This window comes from Halichoerus grypus, chromosome 14 (genome assembly GCF_964656455.1).
Source record: "Halichoerus grypus chromosome 14, mHalGry1.hap1.1, whole genome shotgun sequence".
Taxonomy (NCBI): Eukaryota; Metazoa; Chordata; class Mammalia; order Carnivora; family Phocidae; genus Halichoerus; species Halichoerus grypus.
In genome coordinates, this window is record NC_135725.1 from 71,152,697 (window position 1) to 71,165,940 (window position 13,244).

Sequence of the window (13,244 nt, forward strand, 5' to 3'; positions counted from 1 at the left end):
TCAGACTTGGTTTACTCTTAGCTACTACTTTCACATTACCACCACACTGTCCAACCCTGCTCCTCCTTTCCCCTGGGCTCTTATAATAGTCTCTTAGCCCTTGCCCCCCAGAGTCTACGCTGACAGAGCATCCAGAATGGTACTTGAGTCAGATCATGTAAGGTCTCTGCCCAGACCTACCAATGCCCTCTGCCTCCCTCAGAATAAAGCCAGTGCCCTCAGGATGACCTATAAGGCTCGCCACAGTCCCCCTGTCTACCTGACACCAATTACCTCTGACCTCTCTTGCTACTCTCCCCCTTGCTCATTCCACTCCAGACACACTAGCTTCCATACTGTTCTGCAACTACACTGAGTGGGATCCTGCCTCAGGACCTTTGCACTGCTATTTTTTTTACCTGGAATGTGCCTCCCCTCCAGAGGATCACATGGTTCTTGCCCTCACTTCCTTTAGGTGAGGCCTTCCCTGATCACTTCTGTAGCAAGACAGCCCCGCCCCTGTCCTGCTCTGGCACTCTCTACCCTCCTCATCCCACTTTATTTTTCTTCTAAGCACATACTGCCTGACAAAGTATACATTTCTTTATGGTCCACTTCTTCACACTAGGATGTGAGCTTTGAAAGGCCAGATACCTCGCCGTTTCATTCACTGCTGTATTCATTATACCCAGCATGAAGCCTGGCACAGAGTAGGTGCTCAGAAAACATTTGTTGGATAAACATTCACATTCTTGTCAGGAAGAAGATAAATAGCAAAGGAAGAGCTCCCAAACCGACAAAGGAGCCAGTCACATACTGTCAGTTTACAGCCTCTGGAAGAGACACCTGTGACCTTTTCGGAGCACCCACCATGCTGTGACTTCATGCAAACCGCCCTCTCCTCCTGGCTTCTTGGCCAAAAAAGGCCATAGTGAGCTGGGGTCAGCAGGAAGCAAACTTAGGGGTGGGGGGGAAGACCCAGGGGCCAGTTATTGTTACCCTTTCCAGTCCTGTGGCCTTCTGTTACCCCCTAGTTGTTTCCTACCCAGTCTTCTTTTTCTGACCCCTTCCTTGCACACCGAACTTTCCAGCCTGGGGCAGATGATGGCAGCCGGTCCAGAGGAGGCGAGAGACAGGCAGAGGGCACTGGCCCAAGCCCTGCCTGGGGTAGGGCAGGGCAGCGTGGACTGCTGCGGTTCAGGCATCTTACTGCTGCCCCGAGATGGAGGCCGCGTTTCCAGTCCTGCCTCTGTCGTGGGCTTGAGGCGGGAGACGCCAGGCTCTCTCTGAGCCCTGCCATGTATGAGCGGAACCATCTCGCCACCCTCCAGATCGGACCCAGCCCCTCACGAGTGTCATAAGCACCTGCTGTGTGCCTGGCTCAGGACCAGGCCCAGGGGAAATGACACTATTCCTGTCCTCAAGGAGCTCACGGTTTAAAGAACATATAACCTAGGAATTATAACTACTATTAATGAAATGTGACATGGGCTCTAATAAAGCATACAGGGCACCGTTACGGGAGAACTAATTCAGGAAGCTGATGAAGATGTCACAGAAGAAGGAACATCAAAGGGTCTCTCAGTTCGTGTCACCAAGAAGAGGGGTTCTGGAAGACACTCCAGGTGAACAAGAACGTGGGCAAAGTTTTTAGGGTTATTTCCAGTCCAATCTCAACATACAAGATCTGAGATCTCTCGCTTTCATTTTATTTTATTTTTTTAAGAGTTTATTTATTTATGAGAGAGAGAGAGAGAACACGAGCAGAGAGAGGAGCAGAAGGAGAGGGACAAGCAGACTCCAAGCTGAGTGTGGAGCCCAATGCGGGGCTCGATCCCAGGACCCTGAGATCATGACCTGAGCTGAAATTAAGAGTCGGACGCTTAACCAACTGAGCCACCCAGGCGCCCCGCCCCCCCAAGCTTTCCTTTTAAAATAGTTTTCATCTCTTGGTTTATAAAATGAAGAAAAATTATTTCTTAGTGGCATTAATTCAGAAAAAAATTTAATTTGGAGAACTTACATTAGCTTTAAAGGTCTGTACCAAGCCATCTAGAAAGCGGATGCTGCAGACGACTTCGGATCGAGTTTTCTCTTTGGGTAATTCTGAGGTGCGTATATTATTAATTCTTCCACCCAACGCACGTAACCGGGAGGTCATAACTATCGCTGAATAACCTGTAACAGAAGGTATACCTGTTAGCTCTCTGAACGTGTAAATTACCCGTTACATGTGGATGCTCCTCACAGTCAACCCATCCCTTGCCTGCTTTGACCCTCATAAACTGAAGAACTCACAGATAAATGAGAACCAGATAACACACCATGTTTCCATTTGAGTTTTGACTTCTAAGTGCCTCTAAGCAAAATTTATTGCTCAATTATAACATGTTAATAGAATTATATGGGTTATTTGTGTGTCTTATCTCCCTGGTCTAAATCTAATTTATATTTCCCAGGCTTTTAATTTTTTATACTTTAAAAAATATATATATTTGTGTATTCTACTCCTATTTTTTATTTTTTTACAGAACTAAATGTGGTATAAAAATTGATCTAAATACGAAGACACTTATTGGTAAAATAAACTATGTTAAATAACTTATATTCATTAAAAGACACCACTTAAAAGTAAAGACAACCCACATGGACACTTGCAATATGTGTATACAAAGAATATATAAAGAGCTCCTGCAAATCAATATGAGAAAAACCAAGCAATCTGGTAGAAAATGGGAACCACATTAGTTGTCAAAAAAATGCAAATTAAAGCCCACAGAGTAATAGTACCGCATACCCACCAGAGTGGCCACAATGAAACCTGACAAAACCAAGTGCTGGCCACAGTGTGCACCAACTGGAACTTAAAGCACTGCTGGTAAGAATGAAAATTAGCACAACTGTTTTGGAAAACTGTTTGGCAGTATTTACTAGAACTGAACATATGTATACTCTGTGACATAATTCCACTCCTAGGCATATTCCCAACAGAAAAATTTAGATCTATCCACTAAAAGACATGCATGAGAATTTTTATAATAGCCCCAAACTGGAAAAGACTCCAATGCCCACCAACAGAATGGGGAAATTATGGTAGAGTCCTACCACACACAACTATACAGCAAAGGAAATAAATGAACGACCATTAGGCCAAAAATGAATGGATTCTTCTAATGTTATGTTGAACAAAAGCTGCCAGATACACCAGATTACCGACAGCATGAACCCATTTACATAAAGTCCAGAAACAGGCAAAACTGATCAATGCTAATAGAGGACAGAAGCATGGTTACCACTGTGTGAAGTGATGAGGGGTGGGTGTTTGTGTGTGTGTGTGACGGGAGTCTTCTGGGATGCTTATAATACTCTATCTATTGATCTGGGTATTGATGATACTGGCGTATTTACTTTGTGAAGCTTCATCAAGCTCTATACCTATCTGTGTACTTTTCTATATATTTCAATATCAGGTTCACTTAAAGTAACACGTGTATGCAGAGGGAGTTAGTTTAAAATCCAACTATGGTGTGTATTCAGGGAACGGTGAGGAAAGAGGTTTTCCTAGCGAATGTAACTGTAGAACGGTAGACTAAAAAAGACCGAGGAAGTGTGCAACCGAGCACACGGTCGCAGCGTGCAGGCAGGACAGCCACGGGTCTGGGCCAGCTCCTTGGCTTAGGGAATGGACAAGGTGTAAATCTAACGAGGCTGGATGGAAGAACAGATGAAGACAAAGGACTTAAGTGCAATTTAATGTTCTTTCCATTAATTCTCTGTAAACTTTCTATGATGAGCTGGGCTTTTGCACGTGCTATTCCCTCTGCCTAGAAAGTTCTTTCTCCTCCTCTTCAGGCCTCAGGACCCAGCACAGGCGTCGCTTCCTCAGCAGAGCCTTCCCTGGTGTCCCTAACTACTCTCTCTCTGCGGTACGAGCTCTCCTCTACGACGCTCTGCTCGTTGCAATTCCCCAGCTATAGCTGATGATGTATCTAATGTCTGCTTCTGCCACTAGAAGCTTCACAGGGCAGGAGCCCGTCTGGTTTCGCTCACTGCATCTCCCAACACCTGCCTCTGGTAGGCAGCCAATAAACAGCTGAACAAATCAGTACAAGGAAGAATGAAATGAAAAATGAAGCACGGGAAAAACAGTGCTACCTAGGGCGCCTGGGTGGCTCAGTCGGTTAAGTGTCTGCCTTCGGCTCAGGTCATGATCCCAGGGTCCTGGGATCGAGCCCCGCATTGGGCTCCCTGCTCAGCGGGGAGCCTGCTTCTCCCTCTGCCTGCCGCTCCCCTTGCTTGTGTTCCCTCTCTCGCTGGCTCTCTCTCTGATAAATAAATAAAATCTTAAAAACAACAAAACCCCAAAAAACAAGTGCTACCTGACAGACTAACGGGTTAGTGGGAGCAGGAAGGAGGATGGAATGAGGGTGGGGACATCCCGTAGACCAGGGCTCCTCACGCTGTAACGTGGACACACGAGACCTCTTGGGGATCTTGATGAGATGCAAACTAGGATTCAAGCAGGGCTGAGTGAGGCCCTATAGTCTGCATGGAACGCAGCCTCTGATCCAGGGTCCACACGGTGAGGAACAAGTTGCAGCACTCAGTGTCAGGCAGGGCCAGAGATCCGGATTTGGGAATCAGTAGCAAGGAAGGGGTGAGGACAAGGCAGACTGGAGCCTGAGAATCAAGCCTCAGGGAACCATGGAGGCACAGCCGATCAGCAGGAAGCTAAACCACAAAGGAGGTGGAGGCTCCAGGAGACAACGGTGCCCTTGGTCCCTTCTCCTACTGAAGGAGCTCAGACATACCTCCATCCTCCTGCAGTCAGGGACGGGGATATCTCAAATATTAATAACAGAAGTCCCTGGGACCAGCAGTGGAAGAAAACTCATTCTGTCACTTACACAATTCCACCCACCCCACCACCTCCACCTTGCCCTTTCCAACAAAAATGTCATCAGAAGCAGGGATGCGTTTTCTGAGTAATGCCAAAAGCGATCAAAAGACAACAACTGTGTTCCGTAATACTTGAACCACATTGCATTTAAAATGTCAAACTGATTGTTTAATCTTTGCCTATGAATTTCAGGTGGGCTATAATTTTTTTTTTAAGATACAATAGAATCATTTTGAATGTGCTTCTTAGTGGGAGGTGCACAGCAGTATTACCTGGGGTGCTTTCCAAAAAAAAGAAGAAAAAAAAAAAAGGCCTGTCCTGGCCACACCCATAGATGGTGATTCAGCATTGTGGGGTGTGACACTGAATGACTTTCCCTTTGGGAAGCCCTCAAAGGAAGGGCCAGGCAGTCAATGGCCAGAAGAGTGGGTTTTTAGGGAACCTCAGGATGTCTTTCGGACGGTCACCCTCAGAATATAGGTCCCACGGAACCTGAGCCATTCACTGAGGGCGCATGCGTGAAACAATAGGGCCGTTCCTCAGAACAGCTCAAAGAAGAGCTCCTCACGCCATGACTCTGGATGGAAAAAGCCAAAGGTGATGTCAGTCGAGTTTCCAAGAGAAAGTACGGTGGACTGACGTGCTCATCGCAGGCACTGATCTTCACACTGCCCCTCACCTGAGCAGCTCTGTGTAGCTGGCACAAGCATGGGTACCAGTGGGACTTACTAACTTGACCATGATTGATGGTGCTTCCCGGCACAGTCTTGTAGCCAGCTGACAAGGGACATCAGCAACCCAGAAGAGACACATCCATCTCTCTATATAAAGGGGCTTGAAACCTAATGACAATGTCTTAAACAGGAATTTCATGAAAGTCGCAGAATTGTTCTTCCCACAATTGTTCCTAAAGCAAGCCTTGATAAGAGCAAGCCTCACGCTGAATAACCATGTAATTGAACCATGTGTTTTCAGATTGTCTTGAAATTCTATCTTAAACAATCGGGTCAAGACAATGGGTGCTGACTGACTGCCCTGTTTCCTGTACCACAGCAATTGGGGAACTCGGGCTTTCTATGGCTTCCTTTATAAGCCTCTTCATTCTAAACAAAGCCACAACCCAACCAGGAACACACCGGCCTCCCCAACCCCAAGTGATTATGGCTGCAACTGATGCATTTCATAATATGGAAGCCAAGCTTGTTCTTCATTTTTAAAAACAAAATCAATCAATCAGTTAATGGCTTCAGTATCTATTCTGCACAACAGAGGTTCTACTGTGACTATGGTTCTTATCCGACATGAAGGAAGAGGCCACATCTCACTTGGTGCACAGTAGGGGCCCAATGCATACCACGAGGGTTAGGGTTAGCACGTGTAAAGTGCCTACACAATGTGAGACACATAGTAGGTACTCAATAAAAGGCATTTTATTAATAATGCTAAGCTTCTAATCCATCAGGTGCCGATTAGATTCTGGATTTTGTAGGCAATCCTGATTTTAAATACCTTACAGATATACAGATATTCTGTTTCTTAAATTTTTAATAAAGACGGCTAAGGTTAAAAGATACAAGAGATGTGTAACGTACCTATCAGCTGCTCTACAGACTCCGGTCCCAGAGCAGGAGCACACTGCCTGGGGTGTGGCAATCTGGGGCACGTAGGACACCAGAGCCCTCGTGGGTAGGGCTGCATAACAAGGCTTCAACCACTGTCCCTTCTGGGCTCCCTGTCTGCCCTGGAGCTTGGGACGGGGGACAGGTGATGCTTTATTTCCTAAGAGTCTACACGCAGGGGCGCCTGGGTGGCTCAGTCGTTAAGCGACTGCCTTTGGCTCAGGTCATGATTCCAGGGTCCTGGGATTGAGCCCCGCATCGGGCTCCCCACTCAGCGGGAAGCCTGCTTCTCCCTCTCCCACTCCCCCTGCTTGTGTTCCCTCTCTCGCTGTGTCTCTCTCTGTCAAATAAATAAATAAAATCTTAAAAAAAAAAAGTCTACACGCAGACCTGGGGAACTCTGTTCTTTCACAAGCCCATGAACCACAGACAGAAATGAAGGAGAGCACTATACCCTTCTCCATTAGACAAAGTCAGAAAGCAACTCAATTCCACTTTGGTCATTTTAAAAGAAAGTGTTTAAGTTTATTTCATATCCTTTTTTCAAAAATAACAATTTAGACCTCTAACTCAAGAGCACAAGTTTCAGTTAAAAAAAAAAAAAGCAATCCTGATTTATTAACACCTAATCTGTGACTAAACCCTACAAATGAACCACAGGTGGCTCAATACGGTAATCAACCCGAATAATCCATCAAGCTGACCTAGGCCGATGCTACCACCTAGTGGCCACCAGGGGAAATCACTTCACCTCCTACTCTATGACTTCCTACTTCCTTCCTGGAGGGCAAAAGGCACAGCCATGCTCCCTTCTTCTTATCCCAGTTCAACTTCAAAAAATCTCTCACGATATTAGAAGGCCTTCCTTGTATCCCAATTCCTTCCTTTTCCTCTAACTCTTCTTCCCTAGTGAACCCCGGAGAGGTCCTTCTGGAGCGTGGGGAGGATATTTATAAGCCCCAGCAGATGTCTGATCAGCTAGAGAGGAACGTCCCTCACATGGAAAAGTAATAAACACTCATGTATAATCAGCCATGCTAGAGAGATGACTCATCAAATACTGATATTGCTTTCTTCTCCTTTTCACTGTAAATACTATAGCAGTCGGGCTGCATTTATGGTGTAAGCAAGTCTTAGGGGGCAAATGCACATCACTCACAACCTCACAGCATACTGATAGGAGAACGTAAACCACCTTCCGATTGCTGACTGTATCTCACCTAGGATAGCTTCTATCTCTGGTCTATTTTATGGCCAGGCTTAAGTGTTCCTGAAACTCCTCTGAAGTGGCGTATTCCCTTCTAAAGATTTATAAACATCTGGATGGGGATTTATGTATTAAGCATTAAGCACTAGATTAAGATCAGATCAAACTGGAAGAATGTATGCTTAGTAATTAAACTGCTAAGAAAGACATAGTGATTAAAATGAGACTTTTTAAACCAAAGACTTATATAAAACTTTAACGTGCTTGATTTAATCATCTGGGGAACTTGTTAAAATAGATTCTTGGGCACCACCCACAGAAATTATGGTTTGGTAAGGACCGAGGAAACTGCATTTTAAAAGTTAATTTTTTCCAACTTATAGAAAAATCGCAAGAAAAACAACTCTCATACACCCTCACTGGCCTGGATTTAATTAACATTTTGCCACATACGCTTTCTCTCCTGCACACACACAGCCCTCATGCTTTTTACTGAACACTTGGAAGGTGTAGGTATCATGCCCCTTTGCCTCTGAATATTTTAGCATGTCTCTCAAGAACAAGGACCTTTCAAACCACAGTACAATTATTGCACTGAGACAATTTAACATTGATAAAGCACTTATGTAATACACAGCCCATATTAAAGATATGCAAATTATTCTAATGATGTCCTTTATTTCTTTCCTCCTGATCCAGGATCCAAACCAGGACCTTGCCTTGCTTTAGTGGTCAGACAGAAGTTGCATTTTATTTTTTTAAAGATTTATTTATTTGACAGAGAGAGACACAGCGAGAGAAGGTACACAAGCAGGGGGAATGGGAGAGGGAGAAGCGGGCTCCTCGCTGGGAGCCCAATGCGGGGCTAGATCCCAGTACCCTGGGATCATGACCAGAGCCAAAGGCAGACGCTTAACGACTGAGCCACCCAGTCGCCCCCAGAAGTTGCGTTTTTAATAAGCAACCCCAGAGGACTCAAATACGCAGGTCTGAGCACCATGCAGTGGAAAATACTGAACCAGATCACCCTAGGGATCCTTTCGGTTTTGACCGTCTGTGTCTACAGCCAGGGGCTTGGTCAGGTCGGTACCCTACGTCAGTCTTCCTACATTACAAATCACTTCCCAGAACTAAAAGGAGTTTCTGTAGCTTAGCAGCTGTCCCTTTACTCAGTCTGGGGAAGCCCTTCATAGGGCACTGTGGATACAGACTTTCCGGTCTATATGTCACTGCTGGGATTAGCACTGTTGTCAAAACAGAGGAAGAAAGCAACACGAAAATAATGTTAGTTCAAAAAGGATTCTATCGCTTGATATTATGTAACCAGATGTCTTGGCTTGTTTGCTCAAATTAGTTCACATCTTTCAGACAGTGACTCTTACCAATTCCTAACATCCAAGTTATAAGAAAGACAGCAGTGCCTTCTGTAATGCACTTCCTCAGAAAAGAGGGCAGTCAACTACTCTTGTGGGAAGGAAGGAAAGAGACAAAGGGAAAAGAGATGCACGCATTTTGTGATTTATTAGGCTTTGCCAATGTTAATAATGAAACTCAGCCCAAGCCATCAGTGATTTTAGTTCATTTTTAAAATACCCACATACCTTAAAAAAACACTGCTGTAGATACTATTGCACTTTTTTGTTTTTAATGAGAGCGCGTGTTGCGTGCAAGTGGGGGGGGGGGAGGGAGAGGGAGAAGCCGAAGCAGGCTCCACACCCATCTTCATGCCCAGCACGGAGCCTCACATGGGGCTCAATCTCACAACCCTGAGATCATGACCTGAGCTGAAAGCAAGAGTGGGACGCTTAACCGACTGAGCCACCCGGGTGTTCCTCACTTCATTAATTTTAAATTATGTGCAGTTGATAAAATTACAACTGGTACATGAAACTTAATTTTCCTCATGGCTAATTTCCATAAATTTATCAACACTGCTTTCTGGCAATTATCCCCCCCCCCACTTACTTGGCTTTTTTAATATCCAAAGTACAACACTGCATAACAATACGAAGATACACAGACTTCTTTTAAAAACTAGTTTATAATGTAAACAATCACTATGAATATCAATAAAGTAGAAAAATTCTATTAAGGATAGCATTTTCATATTGTTAATTCAATGTTACAGCCAATGCACTAATTCTTCGGCATAGAGGCTCAGGACAAATTAATTTTTCAACAGCATTTTTAAAGCTTAAAGCCTGTTATTGAAAACAATAATCACAGCTGACAGTGGAAAGTACTGGAGCACAAGACTTCTTTTTAATTTGGGGTATGCATATATAAGAGTATTTAATATCATATTTATAAAAAAATAAATGCTTTTGTGAACACTTTTATGAAAGTTCTTAACTCTCACATTTCACATTATTTGCCACCACATGGGAGAAAATGCTCATTCAAGTCCCTTCGATAGCACAGCTCAATACTCAAATTATCTTGCAATTATTGATCCTCACACTCCAGAAGTACAATCTTGGGATCAAATCGTTTGTTCCATAGATCCTGTAATTTGTTCAGGGAGTGGATCTCCCAAGCAGAGGCCCCCCCCCCTCCCCCGGGGAAGGAGTAATTTGTAGGATTAGTTGTATTCAAACAGACTGGTAATTAGCATCCTCCTTCTCCTACAACTTCAAAATGCCAAATAGTTTTCTTATTATGGAGCCGGGGTTTATTTATAGGTTCAACACCATGACACTGGCAAAACTAACAAAATAGGAGTTATACTTGATACGGGGAGGATAACAAGGGAGTCGTTTCAAGCTCCCTGAAGGGCAAGATAAAAAGCTTGGTGGGAGCTGCAGGCTGCTTCGGGAGAGAGGTGATGAAGCCAACCTCTTCTGTTCCACGAGGCGAAGTTTTCAGGGTGGCGCTGAGATGCTAAGGAACTCAACACAAAGTCTGCCCCCAAGCGATGAGAAAACTCTTTGTTAAACGTGTGATTCTGTTAAATGAAGTCATTACCGCTCCCCTCCTCTTTTTGAAGGATCACAAGAGGGGAAAAAAAAAAGCACAAATCCTAAGTACACAGCTCTCAAGAAGCCTGGCATGAGCCGCACCCCGCCCATGCCTTCTTCCAAACATGACCTCCCCCAGAGGTGACTACTCTTCTGACTTTTAACACCACCTTCATGAGATTTTTTAGAAGTACACTCTACTCCCAACACAAGGCTCGAATTCACGACCCCGAGATCAAGAGTGGCATGTTCTACTGACCAAGCCAGGCACGTGCCCCTTCATGAGATTTTTTTTAAGTGAGATTTTTGTAAGTTTTTTTTTTTTTTTTTAATGTTTAGGAAAGGTTATCATGGTGCAATGTTAAACTGCAATTTCCCAGGACTCAGCCCTCCCAGGGCTGTTTTCAGCATGCGTGTGGATGTGTCTGGCACCTGTGCAGTGTGGGCTCCCGAGAAATGAGAAGGCTGGCATGTGGTCTCCCCCTAAGTAAGGCTCTGAACAGTGTCTGGTGAACTTCTCTTGTGAAGATGCCACCTCGGTGAACCCAGAAACTTCAGAGGCCAGCAAGCCTGCCTCCTGAAACAAAGAGGGAGACACACATCAGCCCTTAGAGGGACTGACCCAAACCATCCTGGGGAAAAGGACTTCCAGGACTCCCCACCAGACAAGCTGTCCTTACATCCTCCCAACAACTGGCCAAAGTCCCACATTGGACTAGGACTACAATTTCACAGACCCTTAATCTTGTTTATAATTACTTTCAGCCTTTGGCCAAGGAGTTCTGGACCATTTCTCAATATTCATTTATTGGGCACCTGCTCTGTGTCAGGCCGGGTTGGAGGGGCGGGGGGGGAGGGGGGCGGAGATAGAGGTGCCTGGAGTTTCAGCTTCTAAGGCAGATGAATACCCAGGACTCACTCAGAGGAACAGGAGGAGGGCTCCCAACCTGACTGTGGTGGGCAGTGGGACCAGTTCACCAAGGTCTCATGGGGAATCCTGCAGGCTAAGATAGTCTACTAGGTAGAACGGGTTCTAATGCCACAGTGCATCTGCAAAAGCCCGGAGGGGAAACACATTTTAAGAACTCCAAAGAAGAGATTTAGCAGCAGTGTCTAAGGAATAAGTGGTATCCTAGAGAAATCTCCAGGAGGAGGAGATGAGGTGCTTCAAAAATCCAAGTGGCCGTCACATAGGATATGGTATGAGGCTGTGGGAAGGTCAGCAACAATGGAATCAGATGTGGGCTGGAACCCCAGCTCAACCACTCAGTAGCTGCGTGAACTTAGAAATCACTCACCCATTTCCTTACCTATAAAAGGGGGGGAATTTTCTTTGCTTTCCAAGGTTTTAAGCACTGAATATATATATGCAAATTAACTGGCACCTAGCTGTGTCCAATCAATGGTACTTATTACTACTACCATTAGACTGGTTATTTATTTATTTATTTATTTATTTATTTATTTATTTATTTATTTTTAAAGATTTTATTTATTTATTCATGAGAGACAGAGAGAGAGAGGGGCAGAGGGAGAAGCAGGCTCCCCGCAGAGCAGGGAGCCCGATGCGGGACTCGATCCCAGGACCCTGGGATCATGACCTGAGCTGAAGGCAGACACTTAACCGATTGAGCCACCCAGGCGTCCCTAGACTGGTTTATTTAAACCCCAAGGGTTCCATGGGTGGAAGATGAAAGAAACAGATTTCCCTTCAACAGAAGGAAGAGCTTTTGAACAGTCAAGGCTGCACAAATTTGGAAGGGACTGTGTCAGGAGAGAGGGTGATCCCCGTCAATAGAGGTGATCAAGCAGAGAAGCTGGATAAGACCTCTGGAGAGAAGGTTCCACAGGGCAGGATGGCATTGAAGGAGGTGGGGGGGGGGGTGCACTCTGAGCTTCCAAGACCAAGGTTCTATTATGACTTCCGTTTCAACAATGCCAAGGTTAAGTTTCTGTGCATGTAAGCCCACTCAAAGCAGCACCGTTAAAACTGGCTTCCTTACACAGACTTCTCATGGGAAAGAATTCTAAACGGCTACCTCATTCTTGAAAAAACTAAAATGGACCATCACTGAAACAGGGGATAAAAGAATATGAGTGGACAAAAAGCAATATATAAAGCCCAAAACATAGGCGATAGAATGTTTTATACTGAGCTCTTCCCCCCTAAAATCAAGCTACCAATCTCTTCCCATTCTCCCTCTGGATAGTTCCACGAGGCCCCAAACGGACTGGAAAACAGGATGGAATAAATTTACTCTACAGGGACATGAATCAAGTTGCATAAACTTTACAAAAATACCGTGCTAATATTTGCCCTCGGGGCACAGACACGCCCATTTGGGGGTGTCTGGGAAATATCAGGGACTGACATTTCTATCCTGGGCTCCTGCCCCCACCCCTTTACAGCCAAAAGTAGCAGAAGCCTTCGGAAAAGAAAACAGCTAAAGTCACTTTGAAAGGTTTGAGATGTGCTAATCGCAACTCATCCCAGCCAAGAGGCTGGACTCTCACAACAGGACCATCCCGCCAGCTTCGTTCCTGCCAAGGAGTTTGAAGACAGTGGCAGGCTCGGCAGAGAA

General features: G+C 45.0%; 1 protein-coding gene across 4 annotated transcripts in view; it reads right to left on the bottom strand.

The window, feature by feature from the left end:
- Positions 1-13,244, bottom strand: part of PTPN3 (protein tyrosine phosphatase non-receptor type 3) — a 138,203-nt gene that overhangs the window by 73,451 nt on the left and 51,508 nt on the right. For 2 of the 4 annotated variants that reach the window (XM_078061566.1, XM_036112959.2), the window contains exon 2: positions 2,003-2,157. In XM_078061566.1, coding sequence (XP_077917692.1) covers positions 2,003-2,157 — 155 coding nt within the window. Of the gene's footprint in view, positions 1-2,002; positions 2,158-11,094; positions 11,298-13,244 lie in introns of those variants that run through there. The other 2 variants (XM_078061567.1, XM_036112960.2) reach the window with 2 other exon arrangements.